This window comes from Marmota monax, unplaced genomic scaffold (assembly GCF_021218885.2).
Source record: "Marmota monax isolate L192 unplaced genomic scaffold, Marmota_monax_Labrador192_F-V1.1 WCK01_AAM20220418_F8-fsc00023, whole genome shotgun sequence".
In the NCBI taxonomy this organism is placed as follows: Eukaryota; Metazoa; Chordata; class Mammalia; order Rodentia; family Sciuridae; genus Marmota; species Marmota monax.
In genome coordinates, this window is record NW_026692907.1 from 15,034,323 (window position 1) to 15,059,441 (window position 25,119).

General features: G+C 32.9%; 1 protein-coding gene across 3 annotated transcripts in view; it reads right to left on the reverse strand.

Annotated features, from left to right (window-relative positions):
- Positions 1–5,983: 5,983 nt before the first annotated feature.
- Dnai4 (dynein axonemal intermediate chain 4) overlaps positions 5,984–25,119 on the reverse strand; it is a 128,985-nt gene continuing 109,849 nt past the window's right edge. For all 3 annotated transcript variants that reach the window (XM_046451049.2, XM_058581577.1, XM_046451048.2), the window contains 4 exons: positions 22,365–22,463; positions 21,522–21,748; positions 19,671–19,827; positions 5,984–7,372 (listed from right to left, as the gene is read on the reverse strand). In XM_046451049.2, the coding sequence (XP_046307005.1) occupies positions 7,331–7,372; positions 19,671–19,827; positions 21,522–21,748; positions 22,365–22,463 (525 nt within the window). In that variant the 3' untranslated portion in view covers positions 5,984–7,330. The remainder of the gene's footprint in view (positions 7,373–19,670; positions 19,828–21,521; positions 21,749–22,364; positions 22,464–25,119) is intronic.

Sequence of the window (25,119 nt, forward strand, 5' to 3'; positions counted from 1 at the left end):
GTGCACCTAGTCATGGTGTCTGAGGCAGGTTGGCACAGTTGGAAGTACTGTCTATGGCATCGGATTTGGGACATTAAATCTCAGTTTTGGCATTTAACATCCATGTGAACTTAGGGCTTATTTGATGTCTCAATCTCAGTTTCTTTACTTCTAAAATTAAGATAAAAGCATGGACTTCATTAGGGTACTTGTAAGAATTAAATGATGAGTACTGATCAGAGTCTAGCACAAAGGAAACTTTCAATAGTTTGATCATCAATGAAAATTATAATGGTGATGATTTCATCAAACAGTTCCTTGTGTCTTCAGTGTTAGAATGATACAGTATCCATATTGGTACTCTAATTTCTAATAAGAGACCTTGAGAAAGTATTTTACCTGTGATTTGATTTTCTAATTTGTTAGATTGAAAAAAATCACAGGATCAGTTATCATTGCTAAATTATAAAGCATATCACATATAATTATTTTATAATGACTGAGATCTCTATATGTAAATGCATTAGCAAACATTAATTTATTTTTCTTTTTATTAGTTTTTTATTTATATATGACAGCAGAATGCACTACAATTCTTATTACACATACAGAGTACAATTTTTCATATCTCTTGTTGTATACAAAGTATATTCATACCAATTTGTGTCTTTATACATATATATTATCTTATTGGATAATAATGTCCATCACATTCCACCATCATTTCTAACCCCATATCCCTCTCTTCCCCTCCCACCCCTCTGCTCTATCTAGAATTCGTCTATTCCTCCCATGCTCCCCTTCCCTACCCAACTATGAATCATCCTCCTTATATCAGAGAAAACAGTCAGCATTTAGTTTTTTGGATTTGGCTAACTTCACTTAGCATTATCTTCTCTAACTACATCCATTTACCTGCAAATGCCATGATTTTATTCCACTTTATTGCTGAGTAGTATTCCATTGTGTATATATGCCACATTTTTTTTTATCCATTTATTGAAGGGCATCTAGGTTGGTTCCACAGTTTAACTGTGAATTGTGCTGCTATAAACATTGATGTGGCTGTGTCCATTCATTCTTAATGTGTCTACTCTTCATGGCACAACTATTTACCTAGCTGTTCCTGGGCGTCATTCATGACTCTTCACTCTGTCTCCATTGTATAAAACCTTCTCTATACAAACATCCATTAAATCACCAAATCCCATCAGTTCTACCTTCTGAATTTCTATGTGATCCATAATCACTCTATCCCTTCTTGCATGACCTCAACAGTCATTCTTGATTGGCCTGTCATCAATCAATTTTCCATACTGCTGCCCAGAATGATCTAAAACATAATTATTACCAACCTTTAAACCCTCCTATAGTTTCCCATTTCCCTCAAGAAAAACATCCAAATTTCTTTAATGTGGCCTACAAGATGTTTCATGATGTGGCCTTTCTCTACTTGTTCAGGTTCAATTGTGTTAGATACCTTCAAACTCTAAAAGTTCTAGTGATATTGAACACCTTACAGATACTGAAATTCCTTATCGTTTTTCTTTTTTTTCCTTCACCTTTGAAATCTGGTTAACAACTTCTACTCTATAGATATCTGTGGAATGGATATTGAAATACTATTTGCATAATTTTTATGGATCTTTCTTACCATTCATTTTAGTGATTTTAAAAAATGTCCTATCATAAGAATCAAAATGAGCAAGTAACATACAACACAATAGCAAACCAAACCAGAAAAAAAAAACAATAATAAAATGATCTGATTTTTAAAAAATAGGCAAAGAACGTTTTTTTTTTTTTTTTCAAAAGACTTACAATAGCCAACAGGCATATGAAGAGGTGATCAACATCACTGATCATAAGGAAAATGCAGGAGGGGGGATAGTAGAGGATAGGAAAGGCAGCAGAATACAACAGACACTAGTATGGCAATATGTAAATCAATGGATGTGTAACTGATGTGATTCTGCAATTTGTATATGGGGTAAAAATGGGAGTTCATAACCCACTTGAATCAAAGTGTGAAATATGATATATCAAGAACTATGTAATGTTTTGAACAACAAACAATAAAAAATAAAAAAAAAATAAGGGAAATGCAAAGCAAAAGCACAATGAACATCACTTCCCATGTTAGGATAGCAGTTATCAAAAACACACGAGAGAACAATATTGACAAAGATATGGAGAAAAGGAAACCTTTGCACACTGTTGGTGGGAATATAAATTGGTATAGTCATCACACAAAATGAAATAGATTCCTACAAAACTTAAAAATAGAACTCCCATGTGGTCTTGACGTTCCACTTTTGGCTATGTATCTAAAGGAAATGAAGATATCCTCACTCCCATGTTCCTTCCAGCATTATTCATTATATTCAAGATACAGAATCCACTTCTACGTTTCTTGATGAAAGAATGGATAACAAATGTGTAATGTTAAAATATATCTTGAAAAAACTTGTTACTTAAAGCTTTATTTTGTATGAACAGAGCATCTATTTTCCTTTTATGCTTTTATTGTTGTCATTTTGCACTTCTAGAAATAAAAACTCAAGCCAGATGTGCTAATGCATGCCTGTAATCCCAGTTATTCCGGAGGTTGAGGCAACAGGGTTGCAAGTTTGAAGTCAGACTCAAACACACACACACACACACACACACACACACACACAAAACATGGGGGGCAGATGGAGAATGCCACGGAGTTCAATCCCCAGGATCACACACCTAATAAATAATCAAAATATGTGCAATAATTTGAAAATTTCAAAAAAAAAATCAGTGAGTTCTGATGTAAGATCCCTCAAATATCCTGTTCTTCCTGGAATAATGATTCCATATCTTTTAATAGGTGACTTATTCAAAGAGAATACATATATGATAAAAGTATATTTTTAATGAGTTATTCTGAATGCTACTTAAATGTCTTGTGAGTTTTTAGAAAAGCAATGCCCATTTTTATAAGATCCATAACAATGTTTTATGTGTTCCACCTTAGTGGACATGTTTCATTTTCTGTTTAATTCAGAAATTAGTGTCATGTAAATACCAGCCTTTTAGTTTTATCATCAAATAAGTATGCCAACCCAAGGAAATGAAGGCAAATAGCCTAGTAAATGTTCTATGGGTTGGGAGATAGATTTGAGTATTGAACAGAATTCTGAACAAACAAGACACAAAACCTAAATGTTACATGAAGGAGGAAATGAGCTCATCAGCACAATCTGTACCTCCTGGGGAAGGAGAGGGCAACCACAGCCAATCATGAAGGGCAAAGAGGTTCTTCAAAGACCAGGACCTGGGGATGTGGATCTGGGTATTATGCACTATGTACAATGCTGGCATTGTGCTGGTGGTTTATCTTGGAGAAACATTGTTCCCAAAATGGATGGCAGGAACACAAACCTCACAAGATAATGCTAGTATTTGCAAAAAGACAATGATCACAGATTTGTTTTTAAGCCTTTGTCTTAAAGGAAAATAAATAATTTTACATTGTTATAGATCAAAAAAGCTGACTATATTTATCTACTTTCCAGACTGATTTATATTCTCTATATATTCCACTGTTAAAATGTTTTTTATCTTCTCTGATGTTAAAATATTTTGTTAGTATTTTGAGGAAATTATGTTTAAGATATTAAATGATGTAGTGATATAGAACAAGCATGAAACCATAGTTTTGCCACTAATTTGATAAATCATTCCTTCAACGAATATTTGTTGCATTCCTACTCTGTAGAGATAACTGTTCTAGATGCTAGACACAGTATGGTAAGCAAAACACATAGACCCTAACCCTTCAGGAACTTAAGTCTAGGAGGAAAGTGGATATTAAGCAAACGATTTACAAATAGACATTTAGCATACCAGGTATGAATCTCAGTTTAGCAATTCAGTCATCCAAGAAACATATCTACATTTTCCAGAACTCAATAATTTTCTCATTCCAAATTTCCATTCCACTCCGCTGGCAGAAATAAACCTCATGCAAAGCAAGTTAATGTCAGTCCAACTCAGGCTTGGTTTCCTTCCATCTTACTCTGCGCCAAGGAATTTCTAGTATCAGAGATGCTGCTTCTTCAGTGTTTGGCTTCTTCAGTTCTAGTGGCTCGTGGTTGCTTCTGCACATCACTTGTTGCACAGGGAATAGTTTTCAAAGGTGACTGTGGTCCCTCCTAGGTTGCTACTTTCTGTACAATATTTTTTAGCAACATGTTTTTTAGACATGGGTTTCCTATGTTCTGTGGCTCCCCAGGCTCCCTCTTTTATGTATTCCCCCACCTTTCCCATCCCTGAGGAAACATTGTATTTCTTTTTATGTTTAAGACACTTGGGTCTATGTCCCAAATACCTTCCCTAAGTTCTATGCTTTTATAGAACAAAATGGATGTCTTTGATTTATTGTCATTTTACATGTCTCCTTAAACTCATAAGCACAGAACTGGTCATTTGAGAGGAGAAAGATAATGAGGAAAAAATAAGGATTGAAACATTTCTAGATATTGTCCCTCAACCATAATTTCTGAAATGGTGCTATGTGGGAAATCCATGGAGGCTTGAAAACATTTAATGAAAGGACCAAATATAGTCTGGCTAGTCTTATGGGATGGAGCTCAGAAACAATGTTCCTTACAAGTTGAGATATTAAGAGAGATCTGAGGGTGAGTAAAGAGTTAATATGCTGAAGGAGAGAGATGAGTTGGGAGCTGGCTGTACAACAGAACAATACATATGTGTTGAGGCCGAATGGCAGGTGAATGCTGAGAAATATCAAGTTTACAAGCATTATCCTCTTTGGATAAAACCTTAATTGCAGAAAAATATTCATGCCTAAATTTTTGGGTACATTTCAGCAAATTATATGGACATTAACCATTTACTATACAGTAGTAGAAAGTATGTAAAAATTGTTCAAAGCTTTGTGCTTGTGTTCAAGCTTGACCAGTTACCAGTAGAATGGTCTTTGGCATGTTATAGTACCTCTCCAAGCCTTAATTATAAAATTTGGAAAACAGATGCTATGATGATATTATAATTACTTGCTAGTCTTGTCCCATAGAATTATCTGAGGATACATGGGATAATGAATGTGAAAGTGTTCTGCAAACTGTAAAAAATGTGAATATGCATTATTACTACTATATTGATAACTCAATCTAGTCACAGTAAGATTCAACATTTTCTTGTAGAGAGACTCTTGTGACAAAATAATAAATATTAAGCATTCTAATTTATCATTTATAATTGTATATTATTCCATAGAGATGAGCCAAATCAATGCACTAAATATGATACAATTATTTAAGTAATGAGTATAATCTTCCTTTCCTATTTCAGCTGGAAGAGTAGCTAACAATATACTCTCAGAAAACAATAATGTAAGTTGTGTATGAAAGATGCCTGATAGGAAGTGACCAAATGAAGTAATGAACACCTGGCACAGTCGCCACTTCTAACCAGCACACTGATGTGGTGTGTGTGTGTGTGTGTGTGTTTAAGGATAACATGAGATGGCTAATGGCTAAGCAGAATTTTCATTCAATTCTTAAAAACATATGGTAGGGGCTGGGAGTGTGGACCAGAAGTAGAGCACTCGCCTAGCATGCATGAGGCACTGGGTTCAATCCTCAGCAGCACATAAAAATAAAATAAAGATCTTGTGTCCACCTATAACTAAAAAATAAATATTTAAAAAAATATATATGGTAATTAGTTTACTACAAGGATTCAAAGCTAGCTAAGAAAGCAAGCGAATGACTCCTTCTGAAATTCCCAGGTAAAAGGTAAAATTAAAAAATTGATGCTAATCTACAAGTATGGGTGAATCATTTAAGACTGTCAGTGCAGGGATGGGAAGGGTGGAGTATAGTAGGTTCAGTGCTTTAAGATCAGTTGTCCAGAATCTGAACAGAACAGCTTTCTCATTTAGGTTTGAGGAACCTAAAATATGTACATTTTTAAAAGATAAATAAATATATAATAAAAAGGAGCATATTTTTAAATCAAATTTTTATTTTCTTACACAAATTGTTATAGAAAGTTCAATCTTCTAGAAAGACAAAGATAATCTTATTCACTTATATCAGCAGAAAATTTGTAATCCTTATAACCTGACCTAAACTCTCAAATCTACCTGAAAATTCCCTTGCTTTTGTTTAAAAGATAGCTCCAAAGAAATGGAGACTGTGAAGCAATGGACACTTGAAAAAGGTAGTTCCCATTGTTGCACTAATTTAATTCTGTTTATATATATGTGTGTATATATTTTTCCCTAGAGAGCTTAGTACACATGCTCTCCTGTCCACTTACAAGAACAGGCCACAGGACACAGTTAACAAACCCAGGACTTGTTAAATCACATGGAGCCACCTCTTTGCGATCTATATTTGGAGGAATCATCCCCCTATTTCCACAACCTGTCTCTAGTGTGATCTATACATCAGAGACTTTCTATTTTCTTGCTGAGTCCACTAAAGTCCGAGCTTAAAGTCCAGAGCAGATTCAGAGGAAGATGTCCTAGTCTGTTCCACATTAACTTTTCTCACTGAATTGGGAGAGTGGTGCCTGCTGGCCAAACAATACAATTCTGATATTTGCTGTTATGTTTGTCAGACAGTCTAATAAAGTTCTATAGCTGCATCTCTCAGATCAACGAGGATAAAATTTAAGGTTACAAATTGGATATGAGAATACACTGCTCTCATTATACTAAAAACTATGTAATTATAAATCTTGGAAAACAAAGCTTAAAGAACAGATTAAAAATTGATGGAATTTTGTATTATAAAGATTTGGTTTAAGTAATTCTAATAATTTTGCTCTTATATCCTGTGAACTTGTTAACCTTGCTTATTCTAGTAGGTTTGTCACTGAATTCCTTGAATTTTCTGTGTACAAGATTTGCATCTTCTATGAATAAAGACAGTTTTATTTCCTAAAAAAATAATAATTTCCAAATTTGGCTTCTAAAGAAATAATTTTCTAATGCATTTGGTCATTTTATAAGTGTGGGTGTATATACAGTATATATATGAGTATACAGGATATATGAGTATAGCATATATATATGTAATATAATATGTAATATATATATTCATATGACTAAGTATAAATACCTTAAGATTTCAACAAAATTCTTAGAACTTTTACTTTCATAACAAAGTAATCATATATTTCTGAAAAGTTCATTACATTTAAATGGAAGTTATATATCAAGTGTTGTTTTCTATAATCAAAATCCTAGCTTACAGCCTATTTATACAAACTATTAAATACTGAACACTGTTCCTTTTTCTTTAAACAACAACAACAAAATATTATAAATGATGAATTATCCTGGTTAGTTTGACTTGGGTCCAAGCAAAGCGTTTATTGCATCTCCCTGAAAAGAAAAGAAAAAAAAAAGTCACACAATTGAAATGCAATAAAATGCAACTTAAAACGTAAAGTAATCTTTAAAATACCATTTAAAGTTTATAACTCAGTGATGCACATGTAAAAGGCATCCAATAAGAATGAAAATGGGAACAAATATGGTTAACTTTAAACAGTGACAGGTACTTCCTAGTATAAACTAGTTCTTTCCTATGAAAGATTCTTTTAATGAAATACGACAAATAATTTTATAAGGATTCAATAGAGAAAAATTTTAGTAGCTCTTAGTTAACCTTAATGCTTAAACCTGAGCTTTCTGTTTTGCAAAATACCCGTAAAACTTAATGATATCTTCAGTTCTTTCATGATCTGTCAATGCTTCATTTAGTGAGAAGCACCTCTCAATTTCCATGTGGTTCTGTATTTTTATTTAATGATACTTACATCTTTGTACTAAAAAATGACAAAATTATCATATATAAAAGGATGAAAACCAAAGGGTTTTTTTTTTTAAAGAAAGACAATAGAATATGTAAGGAAAAGAAGCAGAAGACTAGTTTTCTCTATTGTCTGATAAATGTAATCTTGAGAAAATCAACATCTACTTCTAAAGATTGTTGTGAGAGCTGAATAGCTAATTTATGGGGAAAGGTTTTGTAAACCTTAAAAAGTTGTAAACACTTTAGATAATATTATATAGGTTTTGATAAACTATATATGCATGGCATACATTATGCCATCTTTGTCACTTTCCCATCCTTCAAGCCCTAACGTACCAAATTAGTTGCCCAGTCCTGTTAATTCTAACCTTAATTTGTTTTTCAAACTTTCTACTTCAGTCTCTCACTTAGGAAAATGAAAATAGATCACTTCTCTAATTTGTTCAATGTTTATCCTCAGTGACTAAGGCAGTTTTTATTTGCATTTACCTGATTGCTAGAGAAGTTGAACACTTTTCATATATTTGTTGTCCATTTTTGTTTATTCTTTTGAAAAATATGAAAAAATATGAAAACTAGGCTGATGTTATCCCTAACCATAAACCCGGAGCAGGTAGGACAGGACTCATTCAGGAAGGGCCAGAATGTCAGACATTATGTCACTTAAAATATCCAGAACACAAAAATTCAAGTCCTGCTGTGCAAGGCCACGCTGGATGACCAGCAATCACAGAGGGATAAACATGGTCCAAAACTACTATTGATCTTTATGATTTTTACCCTAATAAACACTTCTACAGCATTCTTGGTGCATGTACTGTCTGGTAGTTTGCCTTTTATAAACACATAGCCACCTAAATCAACGAATGCCATTTTTGCTTTGGATATTTTTAAGTTAAAAAAAAAAAAAAGAAACTTTACTGATAACAATTAAATCTCCCTTTATCCCCTAACCAATCTTGTTTTCCCCTTATCCCTCACTTCCCACAGGCTGCCTACATAAATTGGTTGCATCTTTCTTATAGATGAAATCATAAGCCCTTTAAACCTTTGAGACACTCTTGGTTGAAATTAATAAAAAATACAATAATGTTACTTGATAAGATATTTTGACAAGAAATGATTTTGACATTACTTACTTTGAGACTTCAAATTACTATTATGGCTAAAGTTATTCTCTAAAAACTAAGGAAGACAAGGTATATCAATCAAGCATGAGTTCAGCTGTGACATCATACCCTATTAATAGGTTTTTGTTGCTGTTATTTAATATCACATACATATAACTCTGAACCTTTCAAATACAGTGCCCCAAATCATGAAAAAAAACATTTGTATCAACAAACTGTATTCATTTAATAATGTATGGGATACATTTATTAAAAGAAAATTTTGCTCACCAGTCTTTTTTTTTAAGTTGTAGATGGATACAATATCTTTATTTTTATTATTTATTTTTTATGTGGTGCTGAGAATCAAACCCAGGGCCTCACACGTGCAAGGCAAGCACTCTACCACTGAGCCAAAACCCCAGCTCACTCACCAGTCTTAAATCATTAATTTGTGTGTGTGTGCATGCACACACACAAACACTACTCCTCCAACACTCACACTTTGCTAAAAATGTTCAAACTATGGGAGTTTCAATTTCTGCTTGCAGAGCATACTGCTCAAAGAAAAAGATGGTTCTAATCAATTTACATCCAAACATAAAAATGAGGCATTTTTCTCCCATACTCCAGTCTATATTTTAACTTATACTAATTATAAATGCTTTCACTAAGAATATTATTTTTATGTTTGTTTAAATAGTATTAACATAAATTTTGGCAGCTTCCTTAAATTTGCTTTTATCACTCAGCACTGTTCCCTAGATTTATTCCAAGTATGTCACATTGGCACATTAAGATACATATCATTTAAATTTCTGTATTGTAGTAACACATGTGAAGATGCCACCTTTTGCTTATCTAAGTCTTCCACTGATGATCACTTCAATATAGAAATAATAAACATTGTTCATTGTTTTCACATTCGCACGTATTTCACATTATTACTAATTAATTAAACAAAATCCTAGGAGATGCATAGAATATAATCAGATGACATTTAAACATCTCTAAGGGTTATAGTCCTACTAGATAGGAGAACTATAACAATTGAGAATTTAATGACACGGTAAATAAATGAACTGAAGTAAATCAAGTGAAGCAGCAACATGGTCAGGAATACACACCCTGAGGTGAGAAACATAGGTAACATGTAAGGAGAGCTTGGAAGACATACCTATGCGCCCACTACATCTGGAGGGCATTTACAATTTCAGTACAAAGCAGAGTTCAGTCCAGCAACAATGGGAGTTAGAAAAATCCTCTGAAGTATCCACAATTTCAAGTCTCATTTCCTGGATAGCATCTCTATTTTCTTTTACAATATATTTATTTATTTTTTAAAAAACAGCAACTTTATTTTATTTATTTATATGTAGTGCTAAGAATCAAACCCAGTGTCTCACACATGCTAGGCAAGCGCTCTACCACTGAGCCACAACCCCACCCCTAATTTTTAATTTTAAAAAATTTTTTCTTTTTAGATACACATGAGAGTAGAGTGTATTTTGACATATTATAAATACACGGAGTATAATACACTCTAATTAGGATGCCATTCTTGCAATTGTACATGATGTGGAGTTTCACTGGTTGTGTAATCATATATGAACACAGGAAAGTTAAATCCAATTCATTCTACTGTCTTTCCTAGCCCCATCTCCCATCTTCATTCCCCTTTTTCTAATCCAAAGAACTCCTATTCTTCCCTGCCTTACTGTGTGTTAGCATCCAAATATCAGACAGAACATCCAACCTTTGGTTCTTTGGGATTGTTTATTTCAATTAGCATGCAGTCTCCAATTTCATCTAGTTGCTGGCAAATGCCATAATTTCTTCTTTATGAATATATTCCATTGTATACGTGTACCACTGTTTCTTTCTCCATTTATCTATTGAAAGGCACTCAGCTGGTTCCATAGTTTAGCTATTGTGAATTGAACTGCTATGAATATTGATGAGGGCACATCACTATAGTATACTGATTTAAAGTCCTTTGGGTATATGCCAAGGCGTGGTATAATTGGGTCAAATGGTGGTTCCATTCCAAGTTTTCTGAGAAATCTCCATACTGCTTTCCAGAATGGTTTCACCAATTTGCAGTCCTACTAGTAACATACGAGTGAACCTTTCCCTCCACATCCTCACCAACATTTATTGTTACTTTTATTCTTGATAATTGCCATTCTGAAAAAAATATTGCCATACTGATTGGAGTGAGAAGAAATCTCAGAGTAGTTTTAATTTGCATTTCTCTAATTGCTAGAGATATTGAACATGTTTTCATATATTTTTTGACTATTCATATTTCTTCTTCTGTGAACTTCCTCTTCAGTTTCTTAGCCCACTTATTGATTGGATTATTATTATTTTGTGTGTATGTTAAATTTTTTGAGTTATTTATATATCCTGGAGATTAATGCTCTACCTGAGGTACAGGTGGTAAAATTTCTCCCATTCAGTAGGCTTTCTCTTCATGTTCTTGTTTCCTTTGCTGCAAAGAAGCTTATTAGTTTGACATCATCCCATTTATTGATTCTTGACTTTACTTCTTGTACTTCAGGAGTCTCGTTGAGGAAGTTGGTTCTTAAGCTGACACGGAGAGTTGGGCCTATTTTTTCTTCTAATAGGCACAGGGTCTCTTGTGTAATGTCTAGGTCCTTGATCCACTTTGAGTTTTGTGCAGGGTGAGAGATCTACTTTTATTCTACTACATATGGATTTCCAGTTTTCCCAGCACCATTTGTTGGAGAGGTTATATTTTCTCCAATGTATGTTTTTGGCGCCTTTGTCTGAGATAGCTGTATTAATGGGGGTATGTTTCTGTGTCTATTGTGTTCCATTGGTCTTCATATCTATTTTTGTGTCAATACCATGCCATGTTTGTTACTATAGCTCTGTAGTACTATTTAATGTCTAGTATTGTACGCATCCTGCATCATATTTCTTATTAAATATTATTTTGGCTTCTCTAGGCCTCTTATTTTTTCCAAATGAATTTCATGACTGCTTTTTCTATTTCTATGAAGAATGTCATTGGACTTTTAATAGGAATTGCATTAAATCTGCATACTGTATGGCCATCTTGACAATATTAATTCTGCCTATCCAAGAACATGGGAGATCTTTCCATCTTCTAAAGTCTTCTTTAGTTTCTTTCATTAGTGTTCTCTATTTGTCATTGTAGAGGTCTTTCACCTCTTTTGTTAGACTGATTCCCAAGTCTTTTATTTTATTTTATTTTGGGGGGCTATTGTGAATGTGATAACTTTCCTAATTTCTCTTTCAGCTGATTCGTTATTGGTATACAGAAACTCAATTACTTTATGGGTGTTAATTTTATATCCTGCTACTTTGCTGAATTTGTTTATGATTTCTAGAAGCTTTCTGGTGTTTTTTTTTTTGGGGGGGGATATTTAAATATAGAATCATGTCATTGGCAAATAGGCATAATTTGAGCTCTTCTTTTCCTATTTGTATTGCTTTAATAACTTTCTTTTGTGTAAGTGCACTTCCTAGGGTTTCAAGGACTATATTGAATATAAGTGGTAGAAGAGGACAGTCCGAACTTGTTCCAGTTTTTAGAGGGAATGCTTTCAATTTTTCTCCATTTAGAATGATGTTGGCTTAGGGTTTAACATATACAGATTCAAAGTTGAGGTATGTCTCTACTATCCCTAGATTTTTACTGTTTTGAACAAGAATGCATGCTGTATTTTGTCCAATGCTTTTTCTGCATCTACTGAGATAATCATGTGATTCTTGTCCTTAAGTCTATTGATGTGATGAATCAGGTTTATTGATTTCTGAATGTTGAACCAACTTTGTAACCCCACTTGATCATGATGTACTATCTTTTACATATGTTTTTGTGTAAAATTTGCCAGTATTTTATTAAGAATTTTTGCATCTGCTGGACAGAGTGGTGCACACCTGTAATCCCAGCATCTTGGGAGGCTGAGGCAGAAGGATCTTGAGTTCAAAGCCAGTATCAATAATAGCAAGGTGCTAAGCAACTCAGTGAGATCCTGTCTCTAAATAAAATACAAAATAGGGCTGGGGATGTGGCTCAGTGGTTGAGTGCCCCTGAGTTCAATCCCTGGTACCCCAACAGCCCCCTGCTCAAAAAAAAAAAAAGATTTTTGAATCTATGTTTACTAGGGTTACTGGTCTGAAGTTTTCTTTCCTTGATGTGTCCAAGTCTGACTTTGGCATCAGGGTCATAATAGCTCCATAGAATGAGTTTGGAAGGTTTCCCTCCTTTTCTATTTCATGGAATAATTTGAGGAATATTGATGTAGTTCTTTGAGGGTCTGGTAGAACTCAGCTGAAAATACATGTGGTTCTGGGCCTTTGTTGATAGATTTTTGAGGGTGTCTTCAATTTCATTGCTTAAAATTACTCTGTTTAATTTTTCTATATCCTCCTGATTCAATTTGGGTAGGTCATATGATCTTCATCATTTTCTAATTTATTGGAGTACAGATTTTCAAAGTTGTTTCTGATTATTGTCTGAATTTTAGTAGTATCTATGGTGATATTTCCTTTTTCATGACCAATTTTAAAAATTTGAGTTTTCCCTCTCTTTTTCTTCTTTAGTATAGCTTAGAGTTTATCAATTTTATTTATTTTTTCAAAAAAACAACTTTTTGTTTTGCTGAGTTTTTAATTTTTTTCCAATTTCACTAATTTTGGCTCTGATTTTAATTATTTCCTGTCTTTTGCTTTTGGTGTGTATTTGTTCTTATTTTTCTAGGGCTTTGAGATGCATTTGTTGACTTTCTATTCTTTTAATGAATGAAGTCAATGCAATCATTTCTTCTCATAGAACCACCTTCATAGTGTCCCAGAGATTTTGATATGTTGTGTCACTATTCTCATTTACCTCTAAGTATTTTTAAATTTCATCCCTGATTTCTTCATATATCCATTATTCATTCAATAGCATATTATTTAGTCTCCAGGAGTTACAGTAGTTTTATTTCTTATTTTATCATTGATTTCTAATTTCATTCCCTTATGATCTGATAGAATGCAGGGTATCATCTTTATTTTGTTGTATTTGCTAAAAGTTGCTTTGTGACCTAAGGTATTGTCTATTTTAGAGGAGGATCCATGTGCTGCTGAGAAGAAAGTGTATTTGTTTGTTGATGTATTTTTTAGTTCTGTAGTTTCTTTGTTTAGTTTTTGTTTGAAGGATCTGTCCAGTGAGAGGAGTGTTAAAGTCACCCAGTATTATTGTGTTGTGTGTTTAATTCTTAAAATTGTGAAGTCTTTGTTTAATGTATGCAGATACTCCATTGTTTGAGGCATAAATATTTACAATTGTTATGTCTTGTTGATGTATAATTCCCTTGAACAGTATGAAATGTCCTTCTTTGTCCCTTTTGATTAACTTGTTGAAGTCTACTTTAACTGATATGAGTACAGAAACCCTTGCTTGTTTACGAGATCCATGTGAATATTTTTTCCCATCCTTTTACCTTAAGTCTGTGGATGTCTTTGAATATGAGGTGAATCTTTTGGAGACAGCATATTCTTCGGTCCTGTTTTTATATCCAGTCATTGGATTGACATGTTTAGGCCACTCACATTCAATGTTATTATTGAGAAATGATTTTTATTCTTTGTCATTTTGATTTATTTCTTGTTTTTAATTTGAATTAATTTCTCCTTTGACTATTCTTCTAGTGTAATTCCTCCCAATGCTGGTTTTCACTTTATTTTTCATTTCTTCTTCATAAAATATTTTATTGAGTTTGTTTTGTGGTTCAGACTTTCTAGTTGTGGATTCTTTTAATGTTTGTTTTTACTATCAAAGGTTTTTATTTCATCATCAATTCTAAAGCTTAATTTTGTAGGTTATAGTATTCTTGGTCGGCATCCATCTTCTCTCAGACCTCCTAGCTTTAAGGATTTAGGCTAAAAAATCAGCTGAAATCTAGATTGGTTTCCCTCTAAATGTGACCTGTCATTTTTCTATGGTAGCATTTAAAATTCTATCCTTATTCTGTATGTTAGGCATTTTCATAATAATGTGCCTTGGTGTGGGTCTGTTGAAATTTTGTATATTTGGGTCCTATAAGCCTCCTGTATTTGATTTTCCGTTTCATGCTTTAGATTTGGGAAAATTTCAGTTATTATTTCATTAAAAGATTTGGTTTGTATCTCTGAGTCTTTATCTATCTCAATAAATCTTAAATTTGATCTTTTCAGGTTATCCCATATTTCTGAGAAGTTCTGTACATGTTCATGTTCTCTTAACATCTTTTCTCCATGGTCAATCTTGTTTTCAAGATTATATATTTTGTGTTCATTGCCTGAAATTCTGTCTTCTAAGTGGTCTAGTCTGTTGGTGATGCTTTCAATTGAATTTTTAATTTGATTTATTGATTCTTCCATTTTGAGGATTTCTGTTAGTTTTTTTCCCCCAGAATCTCTATATTTATATTTTTATTGAAGTGACCTTTTGCTTCCTGTATTTTCTCCCTTACATTGTCCTTTACCTCACAGATCAATTTAATTATGAGCATTCTAAACTCATTTTCTTCCACTGTGGTGTCGATGGATTCTGTATTTTGGTTAGTTTGGGTGATTTATTCCCTTGCTTTTTCATGTTATTTGTGTGTGTAACCATCTAGCATTGGTTTTGAGGCAGTAGAGTTTCTACCCTGTGGACTTAATAGTGTCCCAATTAATTAATTAATTAATTATGATTCTAGTACCTCACAGCTAAGCAAGAGACAGATACAAACAACAGCCAATGCAAATAACTTACACATCATTAAACCAAACAGTTCTTGTTATATAATCTACACTGTTGATTGTCACAATAATCAGAAATTATATCATCAGTTATTGCCCATGGTATAAACAGTAAGTTTTCAAAAAGGTTTACACTTTCATGTAGTGGAAAGGGATAGAACAGAAGTGATGTAGGATGTGATGATTATGAGGGAGGAGGAGAGAAAATAGAAGCAAAACATTAAAGAAAAAGTAAATTAACAGAGATTGACTGTTAGCAGAGGAAAAGAGAGAAGATTCAAGGGAAGCAGGTAAGTGAGAGGAAAAATATGTATAAAATAAAAATTAAAATAAAGACATAAAAGAATATAAGAACAAAATTGATGTATACTAATCAAACATGTTAGCCCTTCAAAATACTGACTCATGAAAAATAAGTGTAGAAAAAAATAGAAATGAGAAAAAATAAACAGATATGAATATGTGTAAGTAGCCAGTTAAAGATAGAGTGAATTAAGAGTAAAGATGAAGAAGTGGGGCAGGGTAGAATAAGATTTCAATAGGTGAAGAGGGTAAATGAAGAAGCAATGTAGGATGTGTTTATTAGAGAGAAGGGGGGGAGTAAAAGAATTAAAGGAAGAGTGAAAGTGAGAACAATAGAGTTTGGCTGTTAAGAAACAAAGAGAAACAGAGTTGTGAAACAGACAATAAAAAATCAATCCAAAATATAGTAACCTCAAAAAAAACAGAGCATGGAAAACATAACTGCCTTAAAGAAGTGCTAAAAATGAAAAAGCAGAAACAAATATACATGTGTATAAATGTATAAATGTTCATCATGTATGAATTAGTACACATTCAAAAACAAAACAAAACAAAATAACAGAATAGTCAAGGAGAGTATATGCACACTATCTATGCCAAACTGTCTTTACATTTCTCAGTTTCCCTTCTCAGCAGGGTGGTGTAAGGAGCTGTGGAAGATACTTTTGGCTTCCCTTCCAGGGTATAGTTGCTGTTGGGTTCTATAAGATAAGTTTCTGCAAGTGAAGCTCTCAGGGGCGGGGCTTAGGTCTCATATTGCTCCAGGTGTTTTATTGCTTGGGGAGTTATCGGGCCTTAATGAATCAATACACACCTAGGCCTGTACCCCACTACTCTCCCCAGGGCACCAGTCATGGGAAGGAGAGTCAGTACTATGCCCATCCTGTTGTTTGGAGATACTGCCTTTTTTGGCTTCCCAAGGATTGTTTAGCACTGAGCTCAGTCACTCAGCCCATTCAGATTCTCCCTGGTTCTGCGTGTTGCCAGGTTCAAGGGAGCGGGGAGGGCAGGCTTTCTCCAGGCGTCTCTGATCTGTATTATCCCTAGACAAAATGGTCTCTATGCCAGAAATTCTTTGTGACAGAGATTATCCTGATTTACTAGACTCATTTTAGATCTCACGGTTAGTGTCTGCTGGATTCATGTGTCTCAGCCCTGAACTCAAGGATCTAAGTTCCTAGTGTGAGTTGGTGCTGTTGTCGCATGCTTGGAGGTACCAATGTCTTCAGCTTGGGTTCCCTGTGCACAGCAGGCAGAATCATGTGACTTTAGTGCACCAGTTTAATAAGCCAAATATTCTGGGTTCAGGGCAGACTGGCCTTCTGCTCCTGGGACTCCCCACACCAAGACTTTCCTAGCACTTTTTAGTCTTTTCCAACCTTGTGTGTTAATTTTCCCTGTTCCTGCCAGAAGCTCAGCTCCAAATCGATTCCTTATCCTTTTCTGATGTACCTACATTTCCCACTCTTCAAGGCTCTCTGTCCAATACTGAATATAGTGGAGTGCTTTTTTCATTCACCTCACAGAGAAGTAGTTTTCTAGCTACTTGAGTCCCGAGTCATGAAGCTGTGAAAAAAGCCTCTTCCTGTTTATCTGCCAATTTGTCCTAGCATGTCCATCTCATATGTATCTCAGTTAGCTGAGATAATAATTTCCAAAAGTACTTGTAATGTTATTCTTTTTTTATCCACAGGAATAAGCATTTGTATAGAAATCATGTAGCAAATAAAAGAGGCAGTTTTGATAGTTTTAATATTTTGTGTTAAGAAATTTTTATATATTCATATTTTATTTATTATATATAAGAGAAATTTTCATATTCGATATTAACATTAAAATTTGATTTTTACACAAATTTGTAACTGAATAATCTAGACTAGTAAATATAGATTTAAATTTATGTTAATTAACTTATAAAAAGCATTGGAACATTAGGGGCTGGGATTGTGCCTCAGTGGTAGAGTGCTCGTCTGCACGTGTGACAACTTGGGTTCCATGCTCAGCACCACATAAAAATAAATAAGTAAAATAAAGGTATTGTGTTTAACTACAATTAAAAAATAAACATTAAAAAAATAAAAAAGCATTGGAATATTAAAGAAAATTTAAAATTTGTCATATTTCAATTTTTTAATTTATGAAATTAATAAGACTACTTTAAATAATTGAGATTTGATTGTCTATAAAACAACTGAAGTACTTAAAATCCAATATTTTAAATGTATAAAAATTTTAAAATGTTTATTGGTACATAATTATTTATAACAACATCTTCATACATGCACATAATTTGATCAGTTTCATTCTTTGGTACTTCCCCTTTTGCTCCTCCCTCCTCCTTCCACCTGATTTTCTTCCTCTAGTCCATGGGTCTCCTTTTATTTTATAAGATCCCCCCAGCCCACCCCTGCCAGTTTCTACATGCAAGAGAAAAATACAACCCTTTTTATTTGAATCTGGCCTATTTTTCTTAACATGATGCTCTCCAGTTCCATCCATTTTCCTGAAAATGATATTTTTTTAATTCATTTTTATGGCTGAATAAAATTACATTGTTTATATAAACCACATTAACAAAATTTAACTGTTTCAAAATCTCACATAAAATGATTATTAAAATCTACATTACTAACTTGTAGAAAAAGTCAACCAATTTTTTACAATGATAAAATTGTAAAACAGGAATTCACAGAAAAGGAAAATATAATATCAAAAAATTTATGAAGCAACATTCATTCTCACTGATAATGAAGAAATATGCAACTGAAATTACATAAGCTACTAGTTCACATTGATTGAATTTATAAAAATTAAAGTATTAGCCAATATCGAGTACTAGCAAAGCTATAGAGAATTAGAAACTCTGAGACAAGGGTAATGGGAATATATAAATTATAAGAGCCTCTTTGGACAGCATTTCAATAAAACAGAAAATTCAAATACTATGGAAGCCAGTGATGCCAGAGAATCACATCCTGCATGTATAAGATATCAATGTCAGTGACATATAATGACAAGAAATGAATCAACATGCTAATACTCACAGGTATCTCTTCCACCTCTATGCATATCATACATTAATAAACATTTTAAACAGTATAAACACCCTTTTTACCACCCCAAGTTCAGAGTTTGTGGACCAGTTCATAGAGTTCTTGTGAAATAGAACCAAAAGAATCATAGAAATTTAGAGAGAGAGAGAGAGATTGATTTAAGCCTTGAGCTCCATTAGGATTTGAGGGATATGAACAGAAAAAGAAAATAATGCTATGTAAACAGAAACAAATGTCTATTTCAGGAACATGTCTATTTCAGAAACAAATGTCTATTTCAGCAATATCTAAAACTATGGTTATATCATATAAAAATCTTTGAACATGTACAATAACCACTTTAGCTATACTTAACAATTACTAAGTCCTGACTGCATACTCAGCACAATTCTAATTTCTTACAGATAATGTTTATAATTTGTATGTTCAGCTATATTATTATTCTTCAAAATCTATCTTTTACAAACCAAAAAAATAAGGCTGACAGAAAATCTAAGCCTACTAGGTAGCAACTCTTGGAATCTATGTCCTTTCCATTATACTACACTAAAGATACTTAAAAATGATATATCCATTGCATGTTACAAAGTTACAACTGAATAGATTAATAAAACACAAATTAAATTGAGTCTTACTCGGCCAGAGTCCAAAGCAGTAGGCATATTTCTCAGTTCATACACAGCGACTTGTCCATCACTGTCTCCCACTAGCAGACAATCTGTTTGTTTGGCAAAGAGAATAGTTGTGAATTTGATTCCAGGGTTAGCCACATTCACAATCAGAGGGTCCAAACTGTAATGAAACATTTTATTTAAAAATTCAGTTGTTATATTAAAATGGTATTTGTTAACATACAAACTAAGAAAAGTTCCAGATTTCTTTTTTTTTTAACTTCATGTAAAAAAAAAAAAACCTTCAAAAGCCTCATCAGTGTTCTTGTGCACACCTATAATCTCAGTGACTAGGGAGGCTGAGGCAGGAGGATCTCAAGTTCAGAGCCACACCTCAGCAACTTAGTAAGGCCCTAAAAATTTTAGCAAGAACCTATTTAAAAATAAAAAGGGCTGGGAATGTGGTTCAGTAGCTAAGCAACCCTGTGTTCAATCCTGGTACTAAAATAAACAAACAATAACAACAAAAAGCCTCTTTTTTTCCAAACTCAAAATAACTATTTCACACTCTTTAATCAGACTGTTCTTTGGATTCAACACTGCAACAGGATTCCTGACAAAAATTCCAGCCTGCCAGACTGTCCAGCAGACTACAAACTTGCTAGAACCCATGAATATTTGAGTCAATTCCTTAAGGTACATCTATCTATCTCAATATAGAGATGGAGATGAAGATAAGTGATTGAGACAAAGGCAATCATTCTGCTGGTTCTGCTTCTCTAGAGTGCCTTGACTAACACAACTTATTAAATAACAGTTATATTTAACAGAGGAATGTATTAATCCAAAGAGGACATTCTGAACAGGACCTTTTTCTTGTGTTGGTCATTAAAAACATGCCCTCAAAAAGAGAACAGAAGTAGCTTCTAAATAAGTGTTGTCCTGGGAACCATAGTTTTACCAGAAAAATTAAAATCTGAGCTTAGAGCATTTAAATTGCTACTTTTTAATGTCAGTTATCTCCTACTCAAAAGTAATTAATTTTGTTATGTAGTCCTTGATTTTTGGTTGATACTGATTTATACAACAAATTATGACAAAAATTTTAAGTTATTGAATTATTAACTTCTAGAAAATTGTTACTATTAAGAATAGACTCACTGAATAAGATTATTTATTTTAAACAAAATATACTTTCCTGTTCCTTCTGCTAATTTCCATAAAAACTTATGATACTTTCTAATGGAAACAGCAACATTAAACTTTTCATTCCAGCATGTAAAAATTTTCATATTAAGAAGAATAGATGGATCTAGATGACCTTCTATTATCCTTGGTGTAACATCTTAAATAAAAAAAAAATAAGTACATATCCTTTTTGAAGAGTTTTGAAATAAGGTAAGAGAATAAATAAATATTGCAAAAATAATTATTTTGTCTCCTTTCTTTATATTATTGTAGAAAATCCTTAGTTAGAAATGTAAGCATGCTATGTATGATATGGCAAAATAAATCTATTGTCATGTATATCTAAAAAGAACAAATTTTAAAAAATGGGGAAAAAAATTAAGCATGCTTCCCTGGGTTCTTCTACAAACTAAGCAATGAACAGAATTTAAGGTAGTTATGATAATCTATATCAGCCTGTAAAAGTTTGAGAAAATGAGTAAACTATTTTCATTCAGATGCTTTAAAAATACATGTTATAAGTAATCAATGTTAATATCATATCTTGACACATATCTTTATTCATAAAGGACTCCTGTGAAGTAAATTATTATTATTTGTTTTAAAGTAACTATAATACTCTTTAACTGATGGCAAAACTATCAGGTACCAATTAGTTTAAACAGCTTTAAGAAAACATTAACTTACGTGCTAATGTGAAGGTCCCAAATCTCCACTCTGCTTTCATTAGCAGCTGCAAATATATAGGATGATTTTGGAGACCAGGCAACATCATAAACAACGTGAGTAGTTGGATAAAAACTCAAAAATGGTTTGAGATTCTCCTGATGCCATATCATAACACCCCAATCTGCAGAACAGCTTAAGAATACATCATGACAAAATGGGTTCCATGTTACTTTATACACTGGGCCCTAGGAACAGAAAATTAAATACATTGGCAAATAATACTTAATATCTTACATTTAAAACTTGACTGGCAAATTAAAAATACTAAGATTTCTAGCATATTCAACATCATCCATTATTGCATGGGTATTATTTAAGCTGAGAAGAATAAGATCATAAATTTAATCCTCCCTTAATTAGTCCATATAGAGATGTAAAAATACAGTGGTATCATTAAATATTAATATATTATACTTTCTTTAAAAAAATAACAAGTAGTATTAAGAAAAATCGAGAAATGAAGGAGAAAAGGAAAGAAATGTGAATTGAAAAATGATAAATATATACAGAGATTAGGTATGGGCAAGAGGCAGTTTTACTTTGGGATCAATATAGTATCATAAGTCTTTTAGAAATGAACAGTGTCACTTCCATAACTTGCAAGAAAAAAAATCAATGATAACAAGAAGTCAAATAAAATATATCACACATTATTGGTGCTTTTTAAGAAAGCACGTAATTCAAGCTACTATTTTTACTACAAATTGTAAATTTATCGCATGTTAAATATACTATATGTAATACTATTTTTGCAGAAATACTATAAAATAAATTTCCCATACCTATTATAATTAAACTAACCTTATGTCCTCTGTAGGTTTCTAGGTATTGTTCATTATATGAACAAGAACACTTGTGAATATGACCTTCTTCAGTGCCAGCCAAATAGATATTTGTGTCCTACAACACAAGAAATCAAAATGTATTGGCCTGTGATATATTAGTGAGTGTGCTACAGATAGAAGGTGGGACAATTCAGGGTCTATTGAAATCAATTAAAAAACCAAAATAATATTGAATATAGTTGTCTATTGCCTTTTTCTTTCTGTTATATATTTATAATAATGAAATTACTGGAAATATTACAGCACAAAAGAAAATATATATGTATCCTGTACTAGAATAGAGGATATTACTTAAAATATCCTGTTTAAAAATTACATGGAGATAGGGAAGAGGGGTGGGAGGGAAAGGGAGGGGGAAGGGGATTAGCAAGGATGGTGGAATGTGATGATCATCATTATACAAAGTACATGTATGAAGACTTGAATTGGGTGTCAACATACCTTATATACAAACAGAGATATGAAAAAATTGTGATATATATGTGTACTAAAAATTGTAATGCAAAAAAAGTACATGTATAATGGCATAAAAAATTACATGGAAAAACTTTGACTTAAATAAGGAAAAGACTTTTCAATGTTTAGATTTGCCTAATGATAGAGCTAACAATCTAGAGAAATGATAACTGCTTTTTTCACTGGAGATAGTCAAAAGAAAAGACAGATGACTTAACCATAAATATTTATGTATACAATGTTGAAGAAATTGTAATTACTGGGAATGAGAGGTTGAAGCAGATGGCATCTCAGACTTCTTTAACACTAAACATGTATGCTCAATAGGGATTTAAAACATCTGTGCATAGTGGGTCATGAAAAGTCTTTAAAAAGGCTGAAAGTCAATACTCAACGTACTGGCTATACAGAGTTATGGTCATAGACCAACAACATTGGCATCACGTGGGAGCACTTCTGACCTGCAAATTCTCAGGCTCTACCCCAGACCTACTAACCAGAATCTGCATCTTAAAAAGATTCCCAAGTGATTTGTATGTACATTAAAATTTGATACACATGCAGTAGCATATGTAAGTATTTAAAACTGCAAGGTCAGTGTCAAAAGGTCAGTTGCCTAGTACATAAACTCTGAAATCTCATGCAAGAGGTTTATTGAGGAGTGGTCTCAGAAACAACCTCCAAGAGGGAAACAGGACTAGTCAAAGATTTAGGCTGAACTACAACTGAAGCTGAAGTTACAACAGACAGATCAGTATAACCTGTAAGAAGTTCTAGGAAGGCCCTTAAGGGACAAGAGTACTGCCTTTAGCTGGACATGATGATGCACACTTGTCATCCCAGCAATTTGACAGGCTGAGGCAAGAGAATCACAAGTTCACACCAGGCTTAGCAACTCAGCAAGACTTGTCTCAAAAGTAAAATATAAAAAGGGCTGGGATACAGCTCGGTGTTAGAGCACCCCTGGGTTCAATCCCCAATACTTCAACAAACAAACAAAACAAAAAAGCCATAAACTTGGTGGCTTAAGAGTCCTGCCATAAAGCAAGAAGGCCAGATGTTTTATATTCTCCCCCTTCCAAAAACCAATCAAGCAAGATAATATACTCAAACTTAACCATAATAAATAATGAAACTAAATGTAAGTGATTTTAACATAACAATTAAAAGGCAGAGGTTTTAAGATTCTATAAAATAAACAAGATTCAACTATATGCTGTCTACATAAAATATATTTTAAGTACAAAAACACAAATAGTTTTTAAAAAGTGATAAGAAATGAAAATCATGGTAACACATAACACTAGTTAAAAAAAATCTGGAATGTCTACATTACTATCAGACTAAGTGAATCTCATAATAAATAGCATAATAGTTATAAATAAGTTCATAATTATAAGAGAGTTAGTTAATCAAAAAGGCATACCAATCCTAAACATGTTTGTGCATACCTAATAACAAAGCTTTATGATGCAAAAAACAAAATAGAATTGCAAGGAAAAATAGACAAATTGATGATTATATTTAGAGAGTTCCTTTCCTCTTTCCCAGTCATTGATTGAAAAGTAGGAACAAAATCAGCAGGGAGATAGTAAATTTGAACAACACCATCAACCAACTTAATTTGATTGACATTTTTAAAACACTTCATCCAACAATAGCAGAACACATATTTTTGTCAAGTGCACAGGAATAATTGCCAATAAAGGCCACAGTCTGAAGTTTATAACATATCTGAGTTCAAAAGGATTCAATTCAGAAAAAGTATATTCTCTGATTATGGTGGGTTGGAATTAGAAAGCAATAACAAAACGACTTTTGGAAAATCATCAGATACTTAGAAACTAACATATCTTTAAATAACATACCCATTAAAGAAGAAATAAAAAGAGAAATTAGAAAGTATTTCACATAGAATGAAAATGAAAATATAAAATGTCAGAATTTGTGGGGTGCTGCTGAAGTGGCACTTAGGGGTAAAGTTATGGTACAAATGCCTATACTAGAAAATAAAGAAAAGTTGCAAGTCAATGACCTCAGGTTTAATCTTAAAAAACTAGAAAAACAAGAGTAAATTAAAACTAAATAAAAAGAAGAAAGGAAATTATCAAGATAAGAGTGGAAAACAATATGTACAGAACAGAAAAACAACAGTGAAACTCAGTTAAATCAAAACTTGGTTCTATAATATCAATAAAATTAGTAAAATTTGAGTTGAATGTGGTGGTATGATTCTATACTTCTATATACACACT